Source organism: Falco cherrug, chromosome W, assembly GCF_023634085.1.
Source record: "Falco cherrug isolate bFalChe1 chromosome W, bFalChe1.pri, whole genome shotgun sequence".
NCBI lineage: Eukaryota > Metazoa > Chordata > Aves > Falconiformes > Falconidae > Falco > Falco cherrug.
Genome location: NC_073719.1, coordinates 8737213 through 8764359, shown reverse-complemented (window position 1 = coordinate 8764359; position 27147 = coordinate 8737213). Strand labels below are relative to the sequence as shown.

Here is a 27147-nt window from a genome sequence, read left to right as displayed (position 1 = left end):
CTGCTAGAAGCTTCCCCCTGTGTCTGATAGAGCCAGTGCCAGCTGGCTCCAAGACGGACCTGCTGCTGGCAAGGCTGAGCCAATCGGTGACAGTGGCAGTGACTCTGTGATAGCATATTTAATAAGGGGGAAAAAAACCCCAAACTGGCAACTTCAGCTGGAGAGAAGAGAGAGAATATAGAAGAGAAACAACTCTGCAGACACCAAGGTCAGTGAAGAAGGAGGGGGAGGAGGTGCTCAAGGCACCAGAGCAGAGATTCTCGTGCAGCCCATGCTGAAGACCATGGTGAGGCAGGCTGTCCCCCTGCAGCCCATGGAGGTCCACAGTGGAGCAGGTATCCACCTGCAGCCCATGGAGGATCCCATGCTGGAGCAAGTAGATGTGCCCTGAAGGAGTCTGTGACCCTGTGGAGAGCCCATGCTGGAGCAGGCTCCTGGCAAGACCTGTGAGAGAGGAGCCCATGCTGGAGCAGGTTTGCTGGCAGGACTTGTGACCTTGTGGGGGACCCACACTGGAGCAGTCTGTTCCTGAAGGACTGTACCCCATGGAAAGAACCCACGCTAGAGCAGTTCATGAAGAACTGCAGGCTGTGGGAAGGACCCACATCGGAGAACTTTATGGAGGACTGCCTCTTGTGGGAGGGACCCCATGCTGGAGCAGGGGAAGAATGTGAGGAGTCATCCCCCTGAGGAGGAAGGAGCAGCAGAGATAATGGGTGATGAACTGCCTGCAACTGCCATTCCCTGTCCCCCTGCACCACTTGGGGGTGTTACTGAAAATCGTAACCAGGAAAACTCTCCAAACCAAATGATAGTTTAGAAAGCTGACATTGGTTTATTGCAGCGCTGGGTGCATGGGGGATTTTTCTTCCTAACATGCACAAGAAGCTACTTGAGGGTACACATTATATACAGTAGAGTATTTGCATATTCATAGTACATTACATATTCATTTTCATTCATGCACAGGATTGGTTACAAGTTTCTCGCTTTAAGACAAATTAGTGCACATCCTCAGATAGCACTATTGAAGCTTTTTACTAACTACACCTGCTCCCCAAGTGGGGTTTTGCCCTCTTTCAGGGGGCTATTTGAATTGAAGGTCAGGATCTTCCAGTACCACAATTACCTTTGTCCTACTTTCAACTAATTTTCTGTTGATATCAGTGGATTGCAACACCTTATCAGCTTGTCTCCTCTTGCAGCCAGAACTTTCTCACTTGGAGGCTTCTTTCTACATAATTTAGATAACCATGCTCTTTTCCTCATCTGTTCTTTGTTTCCCAAGGCTGACTCCCTTTATTAGAAGTCCTTTTATTCATCAATTTTGACATTGTGAGAGGATGGATCAGCTAAACTTTGTGCACATACTTGTTTAACATATAGTTAAACACTAAATCAGAGTTCGATCATTCGGGAGTTTAGGCAACAGCAGGAGTGAAGTGAAGTCTGAGAAGAAGGAAGAGGTGGGAGGATGGTGTTTTAAGATTTAGGCTTTATTTCTCATTACTCTGATTTTGATGTGAAATGAATAAGGGAATTAAATGTTTTGTTAGAAGTTTGACTTTGAAACAATTAGAACAAATGAGTTGTTAATGGTTAATTCAGGTTACTAGCATTTTTGAATGCCCTGCTAAGTGCTTCGTTAAACACTGGCAAATCCTTTGTTTAAAGGAGCTTCAAGAAGGAAGTACCGCGCATGATGAATGAGCTGACTGGAAATTTACCACAAGAAATGAGCTCAGCAAAACTAAACACTAACTAGGGGAAATGTAATTCCGGCAGGGGGAGATCATGACCACTGACTCATTGACCACCGACTCAAGAAACCCCCTAACCCAAAGAGAAGTAGAGACTGAGCATGTGGACTAATACATAAGAAGCAAGAGGATTGCTTAACAAATAGGGAACTGAGTATTAAATAATGAGAGAAATATGTAACTTGTAACCAATGAAGGCTGATGTCTTTGCTGAACTGTGTAAATAGTGTAAAGTTTTGACAATCGAGAAGCTAGGCATTTGTGGGTTACCACCTAGCTCCCTACTTTGCACAAACTAGAATAAAGGGATAGAAATACCTCCACTCGGTGTGTGAATTGGTGCTGCATATTGGGTAATGAACTTGCCTATGGGACAACAATTTGGTAATAAATGAAACTAATTTCCCCAAGTCGAGTCTGTTTTGCCTGTGATGGTAATTGGTGAGTGATCTCTCCCTGTCCTTATATTGACCCGTGAGCCTTTTGTTATATTTTTCTCTCTTGTCCAGCTGAGGAGGGGAATGATAGAGCCTGGTGTCCAGCCAGGGTCGACCCACCAGAGAGATAGATACACTTGAAATTTGAGTGATAATCCATTTCTGCCCCGCACCCTTCCCCCTCTTTAGGTCAGTAAGTTCCAGTAGGATTCCTGGATAAAACTTTTCTACTGATTGTCTGAACATCATTAAATCTTTATTCTTGAAAACAAAAGGTAATTTTTAAGATGTGATCTTCACTCACCTCTGAGAGATGTTACTATACATCGCAGATTCCCACTTGAATTTGTTTGTGGAGATCTTTGATCTATTGTGAGAGGGTGGGGTTTTTTTCCACCTTATTCTATATCAAAGGGTCTATGAGCCAGATTCAGCTGAGAGGTCCTATAGAAACAAGTTCTGCTTATTCTTTCTACGTTGTGTAATGCTTTCTGAAGCTACTGTCTTGTCTTACAATACCTGGCACAAGAAATGATGCATCTCCCTCTAACTTGACTTCAGAAAATGTTCTATGGCCATAAGTTGTTCACTGTACAGGCCATATTTTATAGTCACATACGGTATTTGTATCCCTATCACCCATGTCAAGGAGAGCCTGATGCAAATAATCAGATAGAACTTGAGGCTGGTTTCTATGACATCTTGAGTAAATATCTTTTATGCAACCTTTTTCTCCTACTGCTCTAGGAATCAAGAGAAAACCTGAAAAATGAAATCTCTTATGCAATATGACATGACATCGTTGAGCAGTTGTTGCTAAGGCTTTCAGTTCTCATTAATTATGTAGTCACTTCATATCTCCTTGGAAAAATGTGTTTTAGTACTTCTTTCTCCTAGGTGATGGAAGGAAGCCTCCGTTATTTATCCAGTAACATTGCAGATAGACACTAAGATTATTCCCAGAATCTTTCTGTCTTTTCCATTCAATCTCTGGCAGTCACTGAGAAAAGAAAGGAGATTAAGTAGTGTGGTTCCTGCAGTACTAGTTAACTCTCTGATAATGTTTTCACAAATGCAAGACTGGGAAAAACCCCAATAATTTGTGCTCATCTAAACCAAGAGAAGACTGGAAAAGAGTGGTTTTCCAGTCTGTAGGTTCTATGAGCCTTAATATATATTATTTCTGAGTCAAGTCTCCCATCAGTGTTATTGCAATAGATGATCTTTATATTTTAATGACTTATAAAATAAACTAGTCAGAAATTAAAATGATAATCTGTTTAATGCTAATATAGGTTTTAAGTAAGGCCTATAAGCACAGGTCTTGTTTGTAAACAGAGAGGGACACTTAGGTGAAGTGATTGGTGGCTGTCTTTGTCACAGTGACCACAAAGTAGTTGAGTTTCAAATCATTGGCAATAGGAGAAAAAGTGCCAGCAAAACTTGGACCCTGGATATGGGGAGAGCAGACTTTGGGCTGCTGAAGGAACCAGTTAATAAGGTCCCCTGGGAATTTGCTTTTGAAGGTATTGGGGTCCATGAATGCTGGTCACTTTTTAAGAGTGCAGGAGCAGGCAATTCCAAAGTGTTAGAAATCAAGCAAACGGGGCAACAGGCTGGCTTGGCTGAGCAGGGATCTTGTAAAATTTAGGTGGAAAAGGAAAATGTATGGAGATTGGAAGCAAGGACAGGTGGCACAGGAGGACTACAGAGGTACTGATTGCCACTGTAGGGAGAAAATTTGTGCGGCCAAAGCTTGATTAGAGTTCAAGCTGGCCAGTACTGTAAAGGGCAACAAAAAAGGCTTTTTAAAAATATATTAAGAGCAAAAGGAGGATCAGGGATAACATTGGTCCGCTGCTTGATGAGGTCGGTCACATCAGAAACGGGGACGTAGACTAAGCAGAAATATTTAATGCCTTCTTTTCCTCTGTCTTTAACACTGATGGTGGGCCCTGGGACCTCTGGAGCCCTGTGTTGGAAGACCATGAGTAGGGGGATGATAAAGTCCCAGCTGACTGAACTTGTTTGAGACTTGCTGCTCCAGCTGGATGCACATAAGTCTACAGGGCCTGATGGGATTCATCTCAGGGTACTTGAAAGAGCTGGCTGATGTTATTGCAGGACCTCTCTCCATTATTTTTCAATGGTCTTAGGTGTCTTGAGAGGTCCCAGTTGACTGGAAGATGGCAAATGTTGCCCCAATTTTCAAGAAGGATAAGAAGGAAGACCCTGGCAATTATAGGCCTGTCTGTCTCACTTCAGTGCCTGGTAAAATTATGGAGAAAGTTATTCTGGGAGTTATTGAAAAACACTTGAGAGACAATGCAGGCATTGGTCACAGCCAACATGGGTTCATGAGGGGAAAGTCCTGCTTCAGTGACTTAATTTCCTTTTATGACAAGGTCACCCATCTAGTTGGCCAAAGGAAGACAGTAGATGTACTGTGTTTCGTTTTGTTTTGGGGTTTTTTTGTTTTTTATTATTTTAGCAAAGCTTTTGATACTGTCTCTCACAGTAACCTTCTGGACAAAATGTCCAGCATACAGCTAGACAAGTCCATGATATCTTGGGTGAACAATTGGTCCAGGCAACCTGTTCTGTGTTCTGTCTTGTGCAGCCAGCCCACGTGGTCAGCTGAAGCAGTGAGCAGTCTCAGCTGAAAACCGGTTGGTTTCTCCAAGGTTTTATGCTGGGTTAATTTGCAACCAGATATGCCACTGTCACTGCAGCAAATGGCAGTCCTGCAGGCTTTAAACCTGCCTGTTGCTTGGAGGTCAAAAGTCCCTGTCCTCAGAGTCCTCTTCTGCACTGAGGAAGTTACATCTGTCACAAAATTACCTGCATGTTCAACTGTGATACAAGTTCAAATTAATCAAGCAATGGAACTAGGGCTTAAGCAAGGAGACAACATAGCTAGAGCTTGGGTTGGGAGGAAGACTCTTTTCTACACTTTCCCCAGGATAATTAATTTCAAACATGTTACTGTTGATGGCTTCTGCACCAAGAGAGATTGAGCATTAAGTGAACTTGCACAGCTCTGTTCTGGGCTTCCACCAAGTTATTTCAAAAGGAGGGCTTCTAAGCACTAACAGTACACAAGAAGACAAGAAGCATACAAGAAAAACAGAGCTCCAGAACACCTCATTTCTAAGAAGTCCACCTCCACTGTCTCATGTTATCTCTTCTGTCCTACATGGCATGGACAGCTGTTTCTCATGAGGTCAGTTGGAGGCCTTGGTGCAAGTACAAGCCTGCTGGCTCTGTTTGGGCCCTCAACCATATGCCTAAAGAAAGGAGGATGACTGAATTACCAGTGACTTCACTGACCAGCTTCTCCTATATGAAAATCTGAGAAGTTTTATGGACAATTAATGCTGGAGATGGTTTTCCAGTCTCTAGTCACACAACAGATCTTGTCCTTGACCTGATAAGGCTTGTTGATTCAAATGTAAGCTTTCAGGCATTCCAAAGTTTTCCAGAAGTTGTTCACAGTGGTAGCCAAAACTTTCATTTTGAGGTAAAAGTTATCGGAGAGAACTGCCTGTTTGATATCCTCAGTTACATCCAGATTTGCTCTTCCAATTTAATGTGAGCATAATGGAGCTGCCAAAGCCACTGCAGAAGATGCCAGTTTTGTTAAATTCATCTGTGCTGCTGTATATTTGTTTGCCTTTCCACATGTTGCAATACAATGTGTTCTTCTGAACTTTCTTGCAATACTCCTCTCTCCCACTTCATCTGAGAATCAGCATATACACATGGAAGCTGTTTGTGGGCTTAGCTGGCTTTTCAGCTGTAAATTTTTCAGGCTTACCCTGTAGAATTCAGAGAAAATTTGATGATGGTGGTATCTGTGCTCCAGGGCTACCTAAACCTCAGCAGAAGCAAAGGATGCTAGCTAAGTAAACTCCATAACTACTCACTTTAATATCCATCCAGAAGGCCATCTCACACAAGTAGTATAGGCTGGATTTGACTTCTAGAAGATCTCAGGCTTGGGAGAGCAGTACTTGGTCTTTCTGATGTTGAAGTTTCTCACTGTCATCATTCTGAGAAAATATTGTTATTCTCTGTACATCGGTTTAGTTCCTGCTACTCAAAGAATAATATTAAGATTTCTTTACTCCAACAGAGAAGTTGGTTTGGACCCTGTGAATTTTGTTGCTGCTCTAGGACTCTACAGTAATCACTGGCTTTGAACTGCTGGGGGTAAGGCAGGGATTATGGTTTCATGGGAGCAGAACAAAGCACGTGCACAATGATGTTCAAGATTCCCAACTCTAGTGTGAGACAGTAGGACCCATATTGACAATAACCTTTGGAGCACAATAACTGGCATGTAAGAAAGATTCTTCCTGAGCTGTTCTGCTCACAGTGTATGCTATTTTTTGGGAAGTTTTATGGACATACTCTTTCACATGGGTATTACAAAGCACCTACTAACCAGTGTTTTATGAAAAAGGCTGTGAATTATTTAATAAATATGGCTGAAACTCTTAGTAGCACCAGACAGATGAGAAAGCATGCCTGCATTTTACTTCTAATACACATATCTGGTTTTATGGCTAGTCTTTTTTGTTCACATTGGCTGATTATAAACTGTAATAACCATTAATTTTTAGTTAAATGGAAACCATTGGTGTCATTGTAAGGCTTTATCCTGACATACTTTAAGTCAGTTAGACAGTTCCACATCACAGTTTTAGAATATGTTAGACAAACTTTAATGTGATGAAAATATTGTTGAAATCCATGTTAAAACTTTAGTTGGTTTTAGTGGAACCACTATATAGTTGTAGTTTTTTTGTTTACATTAGCAGAAGTTGTATGCAGGGAGATGTGCTTCTTCCATCCTGTATGTAACAAGAACTAGAGAAAAAATCTAAGTGTAGCTCTTCTTCTGTAGTTGATGTATGACCCTGTCACTGTTAGTCATGTTTATGTGTGTGTATAAAGGAAAAACAGATACTTGCAATACAGAAACTTAAAAATAAATTGTGCTTCTTGTTTTATTGCATATTTTCCAGTGAGGATTGCATATGCAACAGGGGGAACGCAACTGTGGGTCTTACAGTGGATCTTGAGAGGCATTGCTTTAGGGGACAAAGAAATATACTTGTGAGACAAAAAAAGACTTCGCTTGTTCTTCTATTCTGATCTCATTAACCTATGTGGATGCTTTAAAGGACTTTTTTTTAGACTTGCTAACTATTAAATGACTCATTGCAATTGCAAACAGGTGCCCCCTACCCTTTTGCTCCTTTAAAAGCATGTATACCAATATATGCTTTCATAATTTTAGCTGTGATTGAATTAGAAGAAAACTGTTCCCTAGTTGCAAGTTTGTCTCATTCAGTGTACACAGATACTTGTCTATAATATTGGCATTTTCAATTATCAAGTAGTTGTTTTGAAAAAAATCAAAACCACAGAACACCTTTTTTACAACTATACTTTTTTTTTCAGGCAATAATAAATAGCACTATCACCCCCAACATGACATTTACTAAAACATCCCAGAAGTTTGGCCAATGGGCCGACAGCAGGGCAAATACAGTCTATGGCTTGGGATTTTCATCTGAACATCACCTTTCAAAAGTAAGTATGACCAGTGACAACTATTCAGCCAGTCAAGCAGCTTAAGAGTATTTGATTCCTGTTGGTTGTATCTTGATTCAGTGCTCACTACTGTTATTTAAAAATAGTTTACAAAAAATGTTCTGTATCCATCCTTATAATATAAAAAGACAAAACAATATTGTTACAACACTTTGTTGCCTATGAATTTTCTTTTAACTAGTTGAGGAAAGGAGGGAGATTTAAACTATCACAGTGTATGCTGTTCACACCTTCTAGGTATTCACTTGTTAAGCTTTGTTAAGTTTCTCTTCTTTAAAGTTGTTCTTCTGTTGCAGTTTTTCATGATAGAATTTAAAGGAGTAGACTATGTAGTGTTTCTTCTGTGTTTAGATGTCCTAAAAAAATATTATTGGTAGTCTTCAGATGCATTTTTGTCTTTTAAGCCACATTCACTTTTCTGCTGTGTTTTCTTCATCAAATTACAGCTATTTCAACATGTGCAGGCTTAAAGTAAAACTAGTGGGAAATATATTCAATGTAAAAGAAAACTACGTTTTCCTGTTGGAATACAAAATTTGAAATTATTACTAAAGAAACTAAGTGCCCTATGAGTTTTTTTTTCTGGTCTACTTGTACAGGAGGGAAGTCCACCTTAATCCAAGGAAAGCAGTAACTCACTCCTTTTTCTCAAAGTGATGGTATGGTTCCTGTAAGCACCCTTTTTACAATTCCTATTGTTATTGATACTACTCTGGTAGATGAGTCCAGGAACCTGTAAAAGCCAATGTTGTTTTTCTCCAGATGAGGAATTCCATTTTCAGTTTAAAAACATGTTTCTACATTTAAGCAGAGAATTTTTATCTTTGAAATATACAAACTATCTGGAAACCCAAATGCAATAAAAAATGTATAATGAATGTTTGAGTAAGGAATAATGGTTGGCTTGTTATAAAAAAACCCTAAATAAAAAACATTATACTGGCCCTTTTGAGAAAGTATTCATCACTATCCAAGGATAAGCATGACCCTGTCAGAAAACCATTAAAAAAAGAACCAGTACATCTGCTTGTAAGATTTCTTCCTTTCATAATCCAATAGTTTTCATTTCTACAAAGCAACACAAACCCAGGAAATTCTGAGTGATATTAATATTGAATATATGCATGTGTCATTGCTTCAGTGAACTTAGAAACTTTGTCATTTATTTAAATTGGTGTGTATGTCCTAGAGGCACTTGCTTACCAACACGGTAATAACTTTTGTTAATATTTCAAAGGATTTAGCATAAATCCTAATTTAGTTTACTTCTCATATATTAGCTTGTTTTCCTTAATCATGGAATGCTTCTTTGGAGGCAAAGTATCATGCTTTAGTCATGCATAGCCTGTGTTTGCCTGCCTTTCAACACTGGGTTGTCCTTGCCAGTGAAAATATTTTGATTTTTTTCATCTGTCCTTCCCTTCACTCTTTCCTTGCTCTCCCCAAGTGATACTTACTTCCTTATTAATTATAGTTGTTTCTATCCTATTCTTTCATTGACCTCAAACTGATGTCTAAGAGTTTTCAGCATGCCTTTGGCTTACAATTTTATATTAGTGTTGAAAAAAGTTACAGTAGATATTTTTGTCTCAAGTACGTTTGATTAGCAATTACTCAGATTACTGTGATTTATGAAGAATACACAGATCTGTTGAGAAAAATGCCAAGTCACAGACCTTTTCAGAAGTTTATAGTGATGAATCTTCAGGACCTTTTCAGCAAACTGTTTCCCTTGTATTATATATTAATTATCAAATTGTGATTTTCATGTGAATTAAAATTGATGATCATTGCTACTAAAATTCATAAAGGTGAAACTTTTTGTGTTATTGTAAATTTAGCAAACATCTTTGATGGAGGGAAAAGAAACTTGTGTTTAGATTACAGTCTATTCAGTCACTGGAGTTGGTAGATATATCGGTCTGGGAATCAGAAAACCTGAATTAGAAACCCTGGATCTGCTGTGTAGCTTCAGAGAAATCAGATCTATCTTCTCTTTCTTGTCTTGTGTCTCTGTTCAGATTACTAATTCCCACTTCTGTGCACTGGCACTATAGTCAAGATTACCAAACCACTCTTTGGTACACCTAGCACTGTAGGACATGATATCTAATTTAGGGCTCAAGGTACTACTAGATATTAGTAATAGTGCTATCAAATAAACTGTATTAATGGATTTGTTCAGAAACAGAATGCTTCTAGAAGTTGCCTTAAAAATTGATTCTGGAACTTCTTTTCTGTACTTGGTTTATCAAAGTGAACACCCCTGTTGTATGTAATTTGTTTTGCAGTAGTGTCTCTGGGCCCCAATGAAATATTTTAAGTTCCAGGGAGCAAAAGAAAGCCTGAAACCACAGAAAAGTTAGTCTAGTCTGTGACTGATATCAACAGGTTAATGAAGCAAACAATTAGAGCAGAGATAATAAAAGTCATGCCTTCTAATAAACTGATTTCAGATTATTGTCTGCTTAGCTATGTCACTCTAAACAAGCAGATGATTTCCAAAGCATATATCAAGTGTTTGACTTTTGGACTATTCATTTTTGGTTCATGTGTCTTTGTCCTCCTAAACTGATTACTAGGGTAGAGTGAAACATCAGTAACCTCTTTCTGGATGATTATTGTTACTGTGAGAATTAGTAGAGCGAGACTATCCGGTGTAAGAATAAAGGCACTCTAATCAACCTCACATGCAAACAGTATAGAAGAAAATTAATTAAACATTTGTTTATTTTCATTAGACCTTTTCTCAATATGTAAGACGACAAATACACCTCAAGATTGTTCCATCAGGAGTCAGGTTGAAGTCAGTGATACCTAAAAGATGATTCCTATGTTGAAGAATATTCCTTTCACAGAATCAGGATATCCTAGCACAGTCCCTCTTGCTGCTGTAGTAGTAGGAACAGAATGTCGTATGATATTCAGGGAAAACTGAGGCTAATTTCTCAACCAGAATATAAATCTGTGCTTGTGATAGTATCCTGCTGTATGGGAAGAAATATTCCTTGTCAGGATTGCTGTCTGTTTTATCCCTTTGAATTAGTTCTTAATTCAAATTCTTAATTCTTAATTCTTAATAACTTAGGAGTATGCTAAATGCCAAAAGGACCATCACAGGTACTTGTGAGATCCTCTTGTAGACTCTCCTTCCACAGTTTTTCCATCTTTTCCTTAAATTAATCTTCCAGAGAACTCTTCCTTTCATACAATGAGATCTCATCTTTGTTATTTAGGTATTTTATCAAGAGATTGCCTCAAGGAATTCTAGTAAATTTTTGAAAATTTCCTCTACATTAGCCTTGTTATCTTTTCTTATAATGTTATCTACTTATCTGTCTATTTATTTTATATATATATTAGTTTCTGCTACTGTGATACAGAAGATCATATTTACTGCCTTGTATGTCTTCACCCATTCTAAACCTCAGCATCATGTTTTCTCACTTATCATTCCTCTTATCCTAAAGCTGATTTAAATAATAGGTTATCCATCATATTTTGAGGTCTATCTACAGCTCTTAAATGAGTATCATCTGGTGATCTGTTGCCAGTTTTATTATCTGTTCTGAGACCTTTTTTGGTGCTGAATTAGAGTTTCAGGATGGTATATTTTGTCTCCTTCTATATTCAGGAAACATGCTTTTAAATAACCTGACAGCTGAAATATAGGATACCAGTGGAGAGAAATGATACTTCCTCAAATACTAATAGCATACCAGGAGAAGTAGTTTAAAGACAATAAAGATTTTTAGATCTTGGTTAGCAAGCGAAGTTCTGACTGAAAATAGTTGAGGAGATTGTGTCACACAAAGGTAGCCTTCATCCCTTCTGATTACATGCAGTGCAAAACAATTTCTTTGTATACTGCTGCTGGAGAGATTTAGAAGCTGTTGGTGAAGTTTCCAATGTTTATGCAGAATCATTTCAGTCTTAAGATGATCATAATAAGATCATGTTCTGTATAAAAGCATGTATAAAAGCAGTAGCAAGCAAAAACGAATGCTTGGCCACTATAGCAATTAGTGTAGTATCAAGCTGAGATCTATGAAGCTAAATTTTTCTCTAGCCAGAGAATCTAGGCCCTATTCTTAATAAATTGTTTTAATCTATCAAGTTTAAGGGTGCATGTATTTCTAAATTGCTGCTTTGGCTATTTTCTGGAAGAGGTATGTGTAGCACAGAAATCAAGCTTTATATGGCAGTTTAATGTGAAATTCTTGAATTTAGTGTTCAGTATATATGAGTGTTTATTTCAATGAAGTTGTTCTTTAACTTGATTGATGTCAATGAACAATCAATAAATGAACTTGACTCAGTATTCCCACTGCTGCTTTCTTAATTAGCTACTGAAATTATAAATGCTGTTAAAATTTGGGAAGAAATTAGTATTGTTTCAGTCATGACAGAATGAAGCCCATTGAAGGCTCTAGGCTAATAGTGACCACAGTAGGCTTCAGAACCAGATCATTCATGGTCAGGAAGACAGTAAAACCTGAATCTGAAAACAGCTGTGCAAGGCAGCTTATCACTATTATTAACTGTATATGAGGTGGGGTTTTTAACACTATCAGCAACAAATTAAACTTTGTTGCATCATAATTTTCTTGTCATATAAACAGAGTACACTATGTCTGAAAGGTATGTCACTGTGAAACTCTCTTATATGAGTATCTAATAAGGAGAAAAATTTAAAAATTATAATGACAGAATTTTACTTTGTAAAATATTAAGTACAGCATTCTGTTCTGCATGTAATATGACTACTTCACACCTACTCTTTCTCTTTTCCTTTTTTTTTAAACATATGTACCTTCAGTTTGCGGAAAAATTTCAGGAATTCAAAGAAGCTGCACGACTAGCAAAGGAAAAATCCCAAGAAAAGATGGAGCTAAGAAGTACACCCTCTCAAGTGAGTCTTATTGCCTGATTCAAGCCTAGTACTTCATAGTCTGTGCTACTTACCATATCTTATACAAACATATTAAAAATGAATAGGGTATTTCACAGTTTCCCTGAATCCTCTCAGCAGTCAGCTATAAGTGTAAATAAGTCTAAGAATACATTTAATATACATTGCAGAAGTGTCAAAGGGGCTTGTTTTAATATAAAATTGGCCTTTTTTTTATTCCCATCTCTTTCTTTGAGTTTTCCCTAGAAAATATGTTATGAGTAAAGATGGTGAGCAGTTATGTAAGTAAATCTATAGTAAAGACCTTTTGTGGTTTTTTTTCTTATTGTATCTATGAAACTTCAGGCGATGCATTGTAAAGGACTTTTATATAAGAATCATTACAACAAAAATTGAAGTTAAACCAGCAAACTATTTTTACTTATTTCCTCCTGTTGTAGTATTCACTTGTGAAACGTGTTGAAGGAAGATGACAGATTCACATGGGTTCTGGGGTTTTATTGCAGTTAGCCATATTGTAAAAGAAGAGGTTATAAAAGACATCTCAAAGTATGAACTGGGTTAATATAGGCCTAACAGGAAGATAAATTAATATAGTCATATTTACATTAGTCATGCCTAAAATGTATTTATTTGAAAATGGATACTTTGAATTTACTTTGAAAAAAGAGATTTCATGAGGCTTTTATGCCCCTACCCTCCACTATTTCTGGCTCTGTGTGTAGCTATTTGCTTTATTTTAAGCATTAGTGAAGACAAAACTAATTCCTTCTCTTGGAGGATGAAGCAGCTTTAAAACTACAGCAGGGGTTCTTGAGCTGAGTAGGATTAATGCAGCTAAGTCTTTTCTTTTTCTGGGGAGCGCATCTTCATTCACTGAATCAGTGCATCTATTGAGTGCTTTGCACTACAATATGCTCCTGATCTTTGATGGAACAATGATAGCAGGCAGTTTGCAGCATGCTGTACAGATAGGTTTATTGCTACCAGAAAGCTGCATCTGGTTTCCTTCCAAGAGAAGTCGGTGGAAACCACAAGAATACACAATGAACCAATCTCATGTTGTTTTCCCAGTAGGCGTTTTGCCCAAGTGCTAGGTTGGCTTTTGCTATTAAAGGGAAACTGCTTGCTTTACTGTAATAGGAGAAAAAATAAGGCAGTGGTTTTTAATTAGTTTTCTTGACTGTCTAAACTTCTCATCATTTCCATTAATAAATACATAGATAATGGAAATAGGTATTTCAGTGTTATAACTGATAAGTTAGCGTATTATTCCAAAAGATATAGTTAGTGCAAGTACTGACACATCAGCATAATAGTCTTCACATACTTAATGCTTTTCATTCGTTCCCCAGAAAGAAGGGAGTTTGGAGCGAATGAGAAGCAATGACTTCACTGCAGACTGAAGTGCTTCGGTAGTGCTGGGGCTTATTTGAAGAGATTTATGACTGGGGGAAAAGAGGTGCTTGGTAGTGGGAAGGGAAGGTGGGACCCTAGAGACATTTGAAGGAGCAATTGCTGTCATTTTGATCATCTGCCAAAAAGTGGCTGCAAGGCACGTAATTCCAGTGTTGCCTTTCTCAATCATTTTACAGCTCTTCTTTCCCTTTTGCATAGTGATCCTTTGCAGAAAGGGGGAATAAAAGAGGAAGGAGAGAGTTTTTCAGTGGCCAGTCAAGACTCGGGCTTTTTTAGGAAGCTTTGACAGGAAAGGCATTGGGAAGTAGTGTGTGAGTAGTGAGCTCTTGTGGTTTAACCCTACCTGGTAACTAAGTACCATGCAGCCACTTGCTCACTCCCCCTCACCCAGAGGGATGGGGAGGAGAATTGGAAAGGAATGTGAAACTCGAGGGTTGAGATAAGAACAATTTAATAATTGAAATAGAATAAAAATGAAAAAACAATAATAACAGTGATGACAATAACAGTTATAGTGAAGGGGGGGAGGAAAGAATAAAATCCAGAGGGAAAGGAAGAAAGAAACACGTGATAACACAATGTAACTGCTCACCACCCACTGACCAATTCCCAGCCAGTCCCTATGCAATGATCTGCTTGCTCCGGCCAACCTCCTAGGTGTATATATACCAAGCATGACGTCCCATGGTATGGAATACCTCTTTGGCTAGTTCAGGTCAGCTGTCCTGGCTGTGTCCCCTCCCAATTTCTTGTGCCCCTCCAGCCTTTTTGCTGGCTAGGCCTGAAGAACTGAAAATTCCTTGATTTAGTATAAACATTACCCAGCAGCAACTAAAAAGATCAGTGTGATAACATTGTTCTCACATCATAGCCAAAACACAGCACTGTACCAGCTACTAAGAAGAAAGTTAACTTTCCAGCTGAAACCAGGATAGCTCTATAACAGTAGCTCAGTTAGCTACAAGCGTCAATCCCTCTGTTGTCTTGGACTTGCAGATATCATTCTGCATTAAATTAATAATAGGTAGGAAGCTACTGCATATCAAAACTGGAAAATATACATGAAAAACGTACATAAAATGTGTTACATACCTCTTGGTGCTGCTTTAAAAAATGCATTATTTTGCTCATGTCATAAACCCATGGAACTTACAGTGACAAGTCACCTGTGGTCTATTTTCATTTACAGGCTTGCCTATGCACTGAAAGTACAACACTGATCGGGAGTTCACTGAACAGCATGAATCAATAGGATGAAAACTGTGTGTTCCCCCTCTTCCCCCTTTTATTTTTCTTCCTTTCTTTTTTAAACAAATATTAATTAGGTTCAAGTGCAGAACCAATTAGTGTAGGTTGTGGGGTTTTCACCCTCACCCCTGCAGTCTTACAGCTGATATAAAGTTCAGCAGCATCCAACCCCTCTTGCTTTCTAACCTCACCAAAGTGGGAAGCTAGGTGCAGCTGGGTAAGGAGTCTGATATAATAAAACTCAATAACAGCAGACTGTTATTAAGTAAGGTATTCCTTATTGCAGCACTGGGGTAGCACTGGGGATAGCTCCTCCATAAGTGCTCCAACAATCTGACAAACTTTCAGAGGCTATACACCATAAAGTTATACATATTCACAAGATTTCTGAGAACTTATTTACATATACATGACATTTCCTGGGACTCATTAACATATGCAAACGCCTGGTCCACATGCACAGTCATCTTCCCTGGTGGTCTTTGGGTGGTTGTCTGGGTCTTCAGATGAAGGCTTGTAGTCTTCTTCGCTGTGCCCACTGATTGACCTTCTGGGCAAACTCAGTTCTGGGATCAGTAGACCATATCCTAAGAGGCTATTGTTGCCACCCTCTTGTAACTTTCTTATCATTATGGTCCTGTGTATCAGTTTCTCAAGACCCAGTTGTCTACCCTGAGATTATCTGAGTGCCCCCTTATCTTACCCCCATCCCTTATTTTACAGCCATCCAAAGCCTCCTTTTTTCAACTGAATTTAATCCTTTCACAACCAATTGGAGAACTGGAGTCTGAACCTCAGGCCTTTTTTTTTTTCTCTAAGCAAGAATCTGTCTTCAGATATTTCTTGTGACCCTGGTCATTTCATATTAAGACGTCTGTTAATTTCTGAAATTGTGTGGTGAGTAAATTAAAATCATCAAATCAAAATAATCCAACTCTTTCTTCTGTGATTCTGAGACACTCCTATAATATTAGGAATAGCTATTGCCTGAAAAGTTTTAGTATCACAAGATTTTTATAGTGCAAGGACTTGATGATCTTAAAGGTCTTTTCCAACCTAAATGATTCTATGAAGGGGTTGGTTTTGGCAAAATCATCATGGTTTTATCATCTGGTGGCTTTTTCTCTGTGGAAGTACTCAATTTACTTCCGATCCTTGTGGAAAAAGTTACTTTCTGGTATATCGTGTGAATTTCTGTACTGGAAAGATTTATTTAAGACTTTAAGATATCTGAATCGGTTGTGGGCAGCCTTATGCTATTGCCAGTCAGTACTGAACAGAGCTCTATGAAGAACAGTTATGTCAGGGAAGTGTATGGAACACTTAATGAGAAAACAGTATAATACTTAATAAAAGAAGAAGCTGGAATTGATTTGGTTTGTTCATGGTTTTAGAATCACATATTCCTTCTTCTATTATATATTTAGTCACCGTTAAAAGGTGGCTTTATCTGTGCTGTGAAGTCTGCTTGTTTTACTTTAGAGACTCTTGTGAGTGCATGCATTTTGTTTATAAGATTTTTAAATTTAAGGCATCTTTTGATGATTTCCCCTCTATTATGCTTAGTTTGTATATTGTAGGTAACTGTCATTTTTATATACTGCTTGGCATCACCAGTCCTGGATACTTATTAGTAAGGCCACGGCTCCTTTAGACAGTGCAGATCTCTGAAAAACTCTTAAACAGCAGACTCTCACATTTACTTGTCACATTGAAAAATATTAATCCTCAGTCCATATGTAAATCCAGGACTGGCAAGTGACTTAAAGTTCAATATCCTCCAAAAAAGTATATATGATATATGGTTTTATACCATAGGAGAGCCATTAATCCTTTCTTCTCAAATGTATGAAATATCTATTTGTAGCTGTCATGAAATGGGACATGGGAAAAATCAGGCCTTAAAATATGTCATTGGTTTACAGGAAGACTTTCAATTTAAGCAGTTTTTTTCTTTATAGGGTCTACACAGTTGGGTCTTAGTTAACCTGCTCTTCCAGCTAGGAGGGAGGGGTGAAAATCTTTTTCAGCTGACCAACTATGTAAAATTTGAAGTAGATGTGTGAAGCTATAATCCGGAGTAAAAACTTCATTACTTATGAATGTCTCACAAAAACATTTCTAGAATTCTTTTATTCTCTCTAAATAATATAAAATGTGAATATATTATTTGTAAGATTAGTTTTGTTCTGTGTAAGAAGGTTTGGTTTTTTTGTATTTGGTACTTTATTCATAGCCAGCTTCATAATAAATTATTTACCAGGCAGAGATAGTTGTGAGTGTGTGAGAACACTGATTAACCTGTATTGGTGGAAGAAATACATACTAGAATCTGATGCTTCTCTTGTACATACAGATCAGCCTCTCATGAATTTGCAGGGAGTGAACCTTTAGGTATTACATAGATTGTGATGTTTGTCTGCATGTCACTTGAATTTCATTCAAATTAGATGTCTATGAAAGTACTTTACTGAAAAATAAGCCTAGATGGAACTTGTACATTTGTTTTTCTTCTGCTGAAATAATTTTTATGCATTCATACTTAAAATATTTTAATAAAGCTCTGGCTTTATGTATCTAATAATATTGTTGCAGGAATTTTATCTTAAAGATACAAGCAAGCCAGATTTGTGGGTTGTGGTATATGTTTTTTAGAACATCTAGTGCAGTTTGGGAAGAGGAGGAAATAACAGAGAAACTCTTGGGTCCATAATACCTTTCATTTAATGGCAGTGGAAACTGTTTGTCAAATCAGAGGATAATAATAGACAGAACCACATCATTTGTATAAAATAATTCATGTGCCTGCTTATCTTGCCAACTCTGCTCTCCTTTGACACTTCATTTTAATTTAGTTTCAGTTCAGTAAAATTGTTCTGTAAAAATCAAGATTTAATTTTAACTTCTAAAGTATTAACACATAAGATAATAGTTTTGAGTATAAAATAAGAGTATTCTTCTGGAAAGTAGGTAACAATTTACATATTTACATTCCTAAAATAAATAGTTTACACTTATATTATAAATAGCTTTAATATTTGTGTAATAAATCAGTGTAAGATAATTATTTTCTGCTTTTTAATCAGTAGGAATTTAATAAGAAGATGCAGAATAGAGACACTTGTGTATATGTATTGTATAACTTGATGAATGCTAATTATAATAAACTTGAAGTCATTCTTAAAATGTTTTAATATAACTGCATATTACCCACTAATTCAAGTTGTAGAGTGAGATATGTCTCTGACTATGTGAGAAATACAGTAGAATAAAAGCAAAATTTTGACAATTGTTGTGCTGCAAATGCTTAATATAAAGTGTAACGAAAATGTTGAACGACAATATTTTTGGTTAAACGACACCAGTGTTTTGTGGAGGGTGATGATGACAGCCAGATCTTATTTTCTATAAAATAACTGAGTTTTCCCATCTGGTTAAGTCTCAAAGTCAAGGGCAAGATTTCTTATAGATATACAGTCAGATTCATTATTGGCTTTCAAAAAGCTTTATTCTTGTGAACTAGTTGAAGGCTATAAGTGGAGGCTCAAAATTAGATCCTGATCTTGTAAGATCATGACCATCTTCAGATACTTTGCAATTTCTTCTGAGATGGCTGTTCTTCAGCTTTCTACACAATGACAAAGAGCTGGGAAGAGGAGCTGCTGGCTTTCCAGAGGCTGTGCTTGTGCTTCAGTTTAATAACATTAAATAGCAGTTTTACCTCTTTCCCATGCAGTTGATAAAAGGCTGTGTGGCCATAGGAGGTGCTTAGCTTTTGGAAATACTGTAATTCAACCAGTCCTCTGCTGTATAGACACCCTTCCGTGACATCCATTGAACTCTAGTCATGAAACTCTTCTATCTTAGAGTTAAATGTTACTGCTTGATTACTAAAAACCTACTAAGACATTTTAAAATAGAGATGAGCTACTTAAGCTTATATAACTCATCTCCTGCAAAAATCATTAAAAAAGTATATAATAGGAAAGAAAATATTGAAATTAAACCAAATACAGGGACTAAAAAACCTATAATGTTCTAACTTAGGATGTGGGCTACACAGTGTAATTTTTTTTTAAAGGGAAGTACTTTTTATTGACTAGAAATTGGAAAATAGCATTTGTTGGCCAAAACATAAATGTACATGTTGGCGTGATGAAGGCTGATTAACTGCACCAGTGCCTTCTGCTAGGAAGAGAGCCCATAAGTTTTTCAGGTGTCCGGTTGCATAGTAGTAGCTTTCTGGGTATAACTGGAGTATTCTCCTTCCCAGATAATTCCATGAGCTAGGCCAGGCTAACATGTACAAAAGTTTTAAGAGGACTGTGCTGAGCAAGTTTTTTTTTTACAGATGGCTTATAGGTGAAACTGTGAATGCATCACCAATGGCTCTTCCACTGTTCACTTTGGTTAATACACAAAATGAAAGCTAGATTTTGAAACAAATGTCAGAATTGTTTCACTGTGTTAGAATATAAAGTAAGAGATAAGAATCCTGGGTGTCAATAGTTGCCCATTGTGTAGCTGGCTGAGGTCTGTAATAAGCAGGAGGCTGGATACTTGCAAATAAATCATAGGTCAGTTGTGTTTTGTGCAGGATAATGTGAATCCTGTGGTAATACACTTCTAAATTAAATTCACATGATGAAATACGACTATGAGGGATGCTGGAAATCTGTGAGCCTCTACATTAATACTGCCTAAAGTTCTTATCTCATTTAAGAATTAATGTTAGTGCTTATATATATATATATATATATAGCCTTCCTAAGCAAGTCACTTGGTAATTCTAATGTGTCATTTGTTTGTTTTACTTAAGGAATCAGCTGGAGGGGATATTCAGTCTCCTTTAACACCAGAAAGTATTAATGGGACAGATGACGAGAGAGTGATGCCGGAAGTGACGCAGAACTCAGAACCAAGGGCTGAATCAACCCAGAACGCATTGCCATTTACCCATAGGTACAGATTCCATTCCCACATCCTGATAAAGTGATACTTATCTCCTTTCTCGTTAAAGGGACCTTCTCCCATGTTGTGGCTTCCACCTAGCAAAGTTAAGAATTAAATTACATGGTTTTTTGGGTTTTTTTTTTTAAAGTTTGACTTTCAGATTTGCAGTATAATCTTTGTTTTCACAAAAATACATGAGGAAATCTCTTTGAATAAGATTTCGGAGGGCGTTATTTTATGGTTTAATCAGCTGATTGAGAGCAAGCCCTTGAACACTGACTGGTTAGTGCAGGTGTCCCTTTAACAGGAAGCATTATTTCAATGTTTGAGATCTTAGTAAAGTTAACTGCTTCTTAGAATATTCCAATTAAATTATTTTTGCACACATTCTCTTTAAATGACTGATAGGATTGGATGTCAGCCTTTCACTGATGAGTTGGAAGAAAAGGGACTCTTACAACACTTACAGATTATAAAATTTAAAGCAGCCTTTAATTGAACAGTTCTCTGGCAGTTGAAAATATTTTCAACTTTTTTTGAAACATGAAAGAAGTGTAGTTCTGCTTCAGACTGAATTATAATTCATTGCACTAGGAATACTGTACTCTGTTATTTAAGAAAACTAGGACTTTTAATGATACAAACAATGAGTTAAGATGGGTATATATCACCTATTAGAAATTATTGTAAATGGAACACTCAATAAAACACATTATATACTGAGACCATGGAGAGTAGATTAAATATTTAATAAAATTAGAGCAAAGCTAGAAATATTAGATTTATTTTTTTAAACATGGTCTGAATCAGTTTATAAATAGAGTTTTAAGAGCCCTTGATCAAAGTTGGGGAACACTAGGATGTCAGATATGTCATGCGAATAATTTGGTATGAGCAGAGATGGAATTGGAATTGTTCAAAACATTTTTGTAAGAGAATATTACTATTAAACATATCTGGAAAAATAATTTGCAGTTTCAAATGAGAAAAAAGTAATTATACTTTTTTAGCAGATTGAGTGTGTTTATTTTTATACTTCATTTGTCACCAGTGCATCTATTACATGTTTTAGAAGACATGGTGCTTTGTAAGAGAGCTCTGTGCATGTTGAAGGAGTATTACAAATGTTGCACATCAGTGTTCTGTAACGAGTTCATTTAAACTTACTGTTTGTGTGTTGGATTTCTCTATCAATATTTTTGTGAAAAGGAGTTGTGATAAAGTTCATGGAGGAGTAGTGTTTGTTTTTTTAAAAAGATGACAGCTTCAAGATCTTCCCTCTTGCTTTGCACATGTAAATATGTTTTTTGGTATACCAGTGTAGTAACTACACTGAGCTCTGCATTGACCATGACTGAAAATATTTTTTGAAACTACCCAGTTGTAATTTTTGATGGTGTAGAATAGAGTTTACAAAACTTCTACATGATTTTCTAATTCACGTATGCAGTGTGAGTGCCAGGGTTTAGTTTATTGTCCTGTTAAATACCACTAGCTAGAATTGATTTTCCAGCAATTACTCTACATTTGAGAGTCACTTCTCATGATGATTCTCATGACAATCATGTGTCTTGCTAATAGTAGCTTCAAGTTTGTTAGTGAGCTATTACTGAAGAAAATGCAAAATTTTTCAAATCCTTTGAAATTAGTTGAATTTTGGACTAGATAAGGTTTTTATTATAAATAAGTGAAGATTCATATAGTTTACTTTTAAAAAAAATACTAAAAAGCTCAAGTGAGGACATTTATATATTATTATTTAACCCAGACAGAAAATGCTTTTAGGTACTTTCTGACAATTTTTTCGTATAGAAAGAAAAGTATCCTTTTGTATGTGTGTGAGTGTCAAGGAACACTGTCTCAATCAGAGGGAAACTGCCGTTTTAAAAAATGTATATTCCAAAAGATTCCAGTTATTTCCCAGGTACCATTATGTTTTTCAAGATGATGACAGAACTTAGTTTGGAAACCAGATACTTTGATTGGATTTAATTGTTAGCTGTAATGAAGGCTCTCTAAAACGGCACTATGTAGCACATGCATGAAAGAGACGGAAAGTGAAGTCTTCAGGTTTGTGTTAGTGATGGTTAAATGGGCACGTTTTTGTAGAGGCATTCCATAATATTAGATTGGCAACCAGGTAGACATATCTAGTTGCTTGTGCTAGCTGGAAAGGTGCTCTCTGCAGGAAGCCTGTTTGCCCTGATTATTTTTTTTTTAAATTAAACAAAACCTTATATGCTGATCATTGGAGACTCCCTGGCCTTTTCATGTGTCAGGAGTACAGAAAGGGATTGTGGTCCTCCTTGTTCCCTGCCCTTTTGATGCTGTGTGTATTGGTGACACTCCGTGTGTGATAGAGAGGAGTTGTTGCACAGAACCCTTTCCCTTTGTGCCCTAGTAACTCCTGCTTATCGTTGAGCCTCATCCTGCTGTGTTTCAGCAAAGTTAAAGTTTAGCTAGTGCTTCTGGGTGAGAAGGATAACACTGGAATGGCATGTGAGAGTTGTCTTGTGCATGGCAATGCTTTTTACATATTTGCCTTTACTTCTGGAGCTGTTGATTAATTGCTAGGTGCTTTTCAAAAGAAAAGATGGTGTGGTCTTCCCTCCAATGAGTTCAGCTATAGGGGACATGAGAATTGCTGAGGCTGGCCATGTTTCACTGAAATATCAGTAGTGTAACAAGTTCATTTCTTTCACCATTAGGAAAGCTATATTCTGCTCTGGTGTGACAGTACATACTTACCCTGTGAAGGTCCAAAAGGAGTGTAGGCTGGAGCACAGGGAAAGGCACATGTGGGGCCACCTGGTAGGAGCCCAGGTAACCATGGGGCAAAGGTTGGAGCTTCATGGGCAGGACAAAGTGCCACAGCATCGCACAGTGTGGATGGCCGGTGAGGTGGGAACAGCGTTGCTGCCAAGAGGGATGGCAAACTTAGCCAAGTGCAGGCACCTCTGTGGCACAGGACAGGGGTAAAGTTTTGAAGGAAGTTGTTGTCAAGACATTTATCCAGGGAAGAGGTTTTCATGTCTGTATGGGTCTGAAAGGAGTTAACAAGGTCAAAATGAGAGGTGTGGAGGTCATGCTTTAGTCTACATCTTACTACTTGTAATTTTTAATCTGCACATGCTTTTCATTTTGTTGTAACACATCCACTCTGGCCAGATATGTCCCCTTCTGCAAGCGTTCTTCTCTGTGCTTTGTATGTCTTAGTATAGTTAGTTACGGGCTGTGTTATTTCAGTAGAGTAAGTGTAGACTACTTTGTTATTTATAGTTGTTTTCTGAATCATTTATACCAAAAAGCTGAAAAAAAGCATTACTTAAGTCACCAGAGTTTTGCTATTAGATCTTTAATTTTTTATTATTTCAGTTAATAATTGTAAGTATTGAAATGAGCATTCTCCAGTATATGTCTACAATCCTATTCATATCCTATGAACATAATAGAATAAAAGTCTAGTTGCTTCAGTTTATCCTTATCTGGAAAGTCCTAATGCTGTTCACAAGCAGTGTGACTCTAGTCAACTGCTTGAGAGATAAGGGTATTAAATGGTTATGAACCTTGCACAGACAGATAAAATCTTGCAATTAAACCTCTTGCTTTTTTAAAACTAACTATGATGGTTAATGTCGAATTATGAACTTTGGAGCTCCCAAATCTTATAATATAGCCTGAGCATTGCTCTCATTAGTAAACGTTGCCAAAACAAATGAAAGTAAAATGTAACCTAAGCCTGGCATTAGAATTTTTAAAAGTCTTGGCTGAGACTCTGATCGAGTCTGATTTTCTGAACAATGGCTAGTCTAGGAAGGCTTTTTCTAACAAAAGCTAGTTAATAAAATCTAATATTTAACATAATTAAGAATAAAAAGTGTGTATTTATCTTAGTTTCCTCAGACATCTTCCTTTTTAAAAAAATATTTCCCACATTCTTTAAATTGTGATTTAAATTTTTTTTCCCATCTAAAAAAAGTTGACCATAAAAAGGTGTTTGGAGAGAATAAAGTTGCTAAAAAATCTGTAACCATTTCCAGTGTGACTGTACCTGGTTTTTAAATGTAAGTTTTAATCCTACTGGTGCATAGTATCTAGTTCCTGATGGTCTGAATGAGCCCAAAGAAATACTCTACTGAGCTTATTTAGCCTTAGAATAAAATTCAAATATTACAGCTGAATAGTGTGTCAGGTGAACTCTGCAACTGCTGCTTGGGGCTTTTTGGTAACTGTTTGGTGAACTTGCTCTTTTGCCTTTGAAGAGAATACATTTGTTTATAACAAGTTTTATTCCATTTTTGGCACCTCATGAAACTGTGGGATAAAAAACTTTCAGAAACAAAACTTAAAATAAGAGGATTCTTCTGGGACAAATCTTGAAAGTCTTCAACTTTCTGTCAACTGTGACTTGTACCTTTTACCTCATTTTTTCATGTAATATGTAAAGATGTTCCATCTAAATGTAATGAAACTTAGAATTTATATCACATAATGTTTTGATTAGACAATGTGTTTGTTGCTTGTTGTGGTGGATTGACCTTGGCTGGATGCTAGGTGCCCACCAAGCCTCATTATCACTCCCCTCCTCAGCATAATGGGGGGGAGGGGGAGGGGAGGAGAAATAAGATAATAAAACTTGTGGGTCAAGATAAAGGCAGTTTAATAAAGCAAAAGCAAAGGTTGAGCACATGGAAGCAAAGGAAAACAAAAGATGTTATTCTCTACTTCCCATCAGCAGGAGATGTTCAGCCACTTCCCAGGAAGCAGGGCTTCAGTACACTTAGAGGTTGCTTCAGAAGACAAATGTCGTAAATAGGGCGAATGCCCCCCCTTCCTTCTCCTCTCTCTTAGCTTTTACATCTGAGCAGACATCATATGGTATGGAATATCCCTTTGGTAAGTTGGGGTCAGCTGTCCTGGCTATGTTCCCTCCCAAGATCTTGCCCACCCCCAGCCTAGTGGTGAGGGGGGGAATGTTGGAGAGAGCCTTGCAGTAGTGAGAGCACTGCTCAGCAACAGCCAAAACACTGGTGTGTTATCACCACCTTTCTAGGTACCAATACAAAGCACAGCACTATGACAGCTGTTATGGGGCTCAGCCAAACCCAATACACTTGTTCATTAAAATTCCTATTATTGTATTCAAACAGGTTTTCAATATGAATTTTTGACTCATTGCCTTAGTGAAACTGGACATATGATGCTTATATATTAGGTATTTTATTGTCTAGATAGCTTACCATTTAATAATGCTGCATGTAAATTCAGTGCTGTAATAACAAAGAAAAAACAAAAAATCTTGCTGATAGTTCATGTTCCTTCACTGAGCTTTCATTAAAAGTTGTATGCAGAAATCCATTTAGTAGATTTTTCGCTTTGTATATTACCACTACTCACTTCTGCAAGCTTAAATATTTTAGTTATGTTACAGTGAAGATACTTTGTGAATCATGCTGAACTGTTAAGTTGGCTTTAAAGAAAAGTTTTGAGTTCATAATTTTTGTGGCATTTTGTAATTTGAATTTATACTCAAATCCTAGTGTTTGGATGTTGTTTATAGTGTTATGCATAGCTTCCTTACCAAGTAGTTCATACTAGTCGTTTTACTTTTTTTTAATTCTTGTTTTTGAATGCTATTTATCCTGATGGCAGGATAATTTCATGTTTTGAGGAAGCTCAGGAAGTCTCTAATCCAAGCTCCTGCTCAGAGAAGGTCAGCTATGAGATCAGACCAGGCTGCTCTAAGCTTTATCCAGTTGGGTTTTGAAAGCCTCCTAGAACGGAGACTGATAAAGCTAGGCTTTTTAAAAAGGTTTCTCTATAACATAGAAGGCAATAACTGTCTTCACATTGCACAGCACTATAATGAACTGTGACATTTTAGGGCACACTGGAGGAACTCTGGTAAATTCAATTACTCTGTTGAGAAAAGATTATTTCTTGAGGTACACTTGGAGAAGAAACCCAAAGGTGGTACATTCCCACTGTCAGTGTAAGCAAAGAAGTGGTTAATATAGCAACTTAGAAGTAGGTCTTGACTTCACCTCAGCCAACATTTGTTTGATGTTGTGAAGGTCCTAGCTGTGCTCTTCTGCCTCTTGAGGTCCACGAGCAAGAGCCTGGTGGTCTCAGAAAGAAGCACACAGAGAGGGATTGTTCTCCCCTCCCTCCCTGACCTAATTCCTACTGCTTCCTGAACTCCTGCACTTCTGCCTAAGTTGCTGGGATTTAGCTCAAGTAGATTTCCCTTCAAAATAAAAGTTTCTGCTAGGAAACTATTAATTTGAAAGGAAAAATCTTACCTTGTGTTCATGTAAATTTTTTCATGTCTGATTTTCCTGATCATAACAATTTCTGAAAATTCTGCAGGAAATCTGGAGTATGCAATAAACCAGTGGTTTTAAACCAGTATTGTGTCAAACACAGCATAATACAGCTCATACTGTAACATTTTGATAAGATATCTCTGGTAATGGAAGGAGAGGTGGAGAGGACTCGTATCTGCTATTAGAAAAATGGTCATGGTGTATGTGTTGCATATCTATTTAAAATGAAGCAACTCTGCAACTAATAGAGTTAATTTTAATGGCTGGGGGAATGTATAAGAGCCAAAACTAAAAATAGCCCAACGCTTAAGAGAGTAATATCATCATCTCCCTTGTGCACCTAAGGAAGTTCTAGTTTGGAGAATGCGAATTACCTACTTCCTGTTGTTTATTTAACAAGCACTCCAAGGGATGATTCAGACAATGTGAGCTGGGTGTTTAAAATTAGATTATATAAATACCATCCTCGG

The 27147-nt window shown here is 37.4% G+C and overlaps 1 protein-coding gene across 3 annotated transcripts in view; it reads left to right on the top strand.

Annotated features, from left to right (window-relative positions):
- Positions 1-27147, top strand: part of LOC129734580 (homer protein homolog 1-like) — a 122090-nt gene that overhangs the window by 24225 nt on the left and 70718 nt on the right. For all 3 annotated transcript variants that reach the window (XM_055698208.1, XM_055698207.1, XM_055698206.1), the window contains exons 3-5: positions 7667-7798; positions 12639-12731; positions 20218-20360. In XM_055698208.1, the coding sequence (XP_055554183.1) occupies positions 7697-7798; positions 12639-12731; positions 20218-20360 (338 nt within the window). In that variant the 5' untranslated portion in view covers positions 7667-7696. The remainder of the gene's footprint in view (positions 1-7666; positions 7799-12638; positions 12732-20217; positions 20361-27147) is intronic.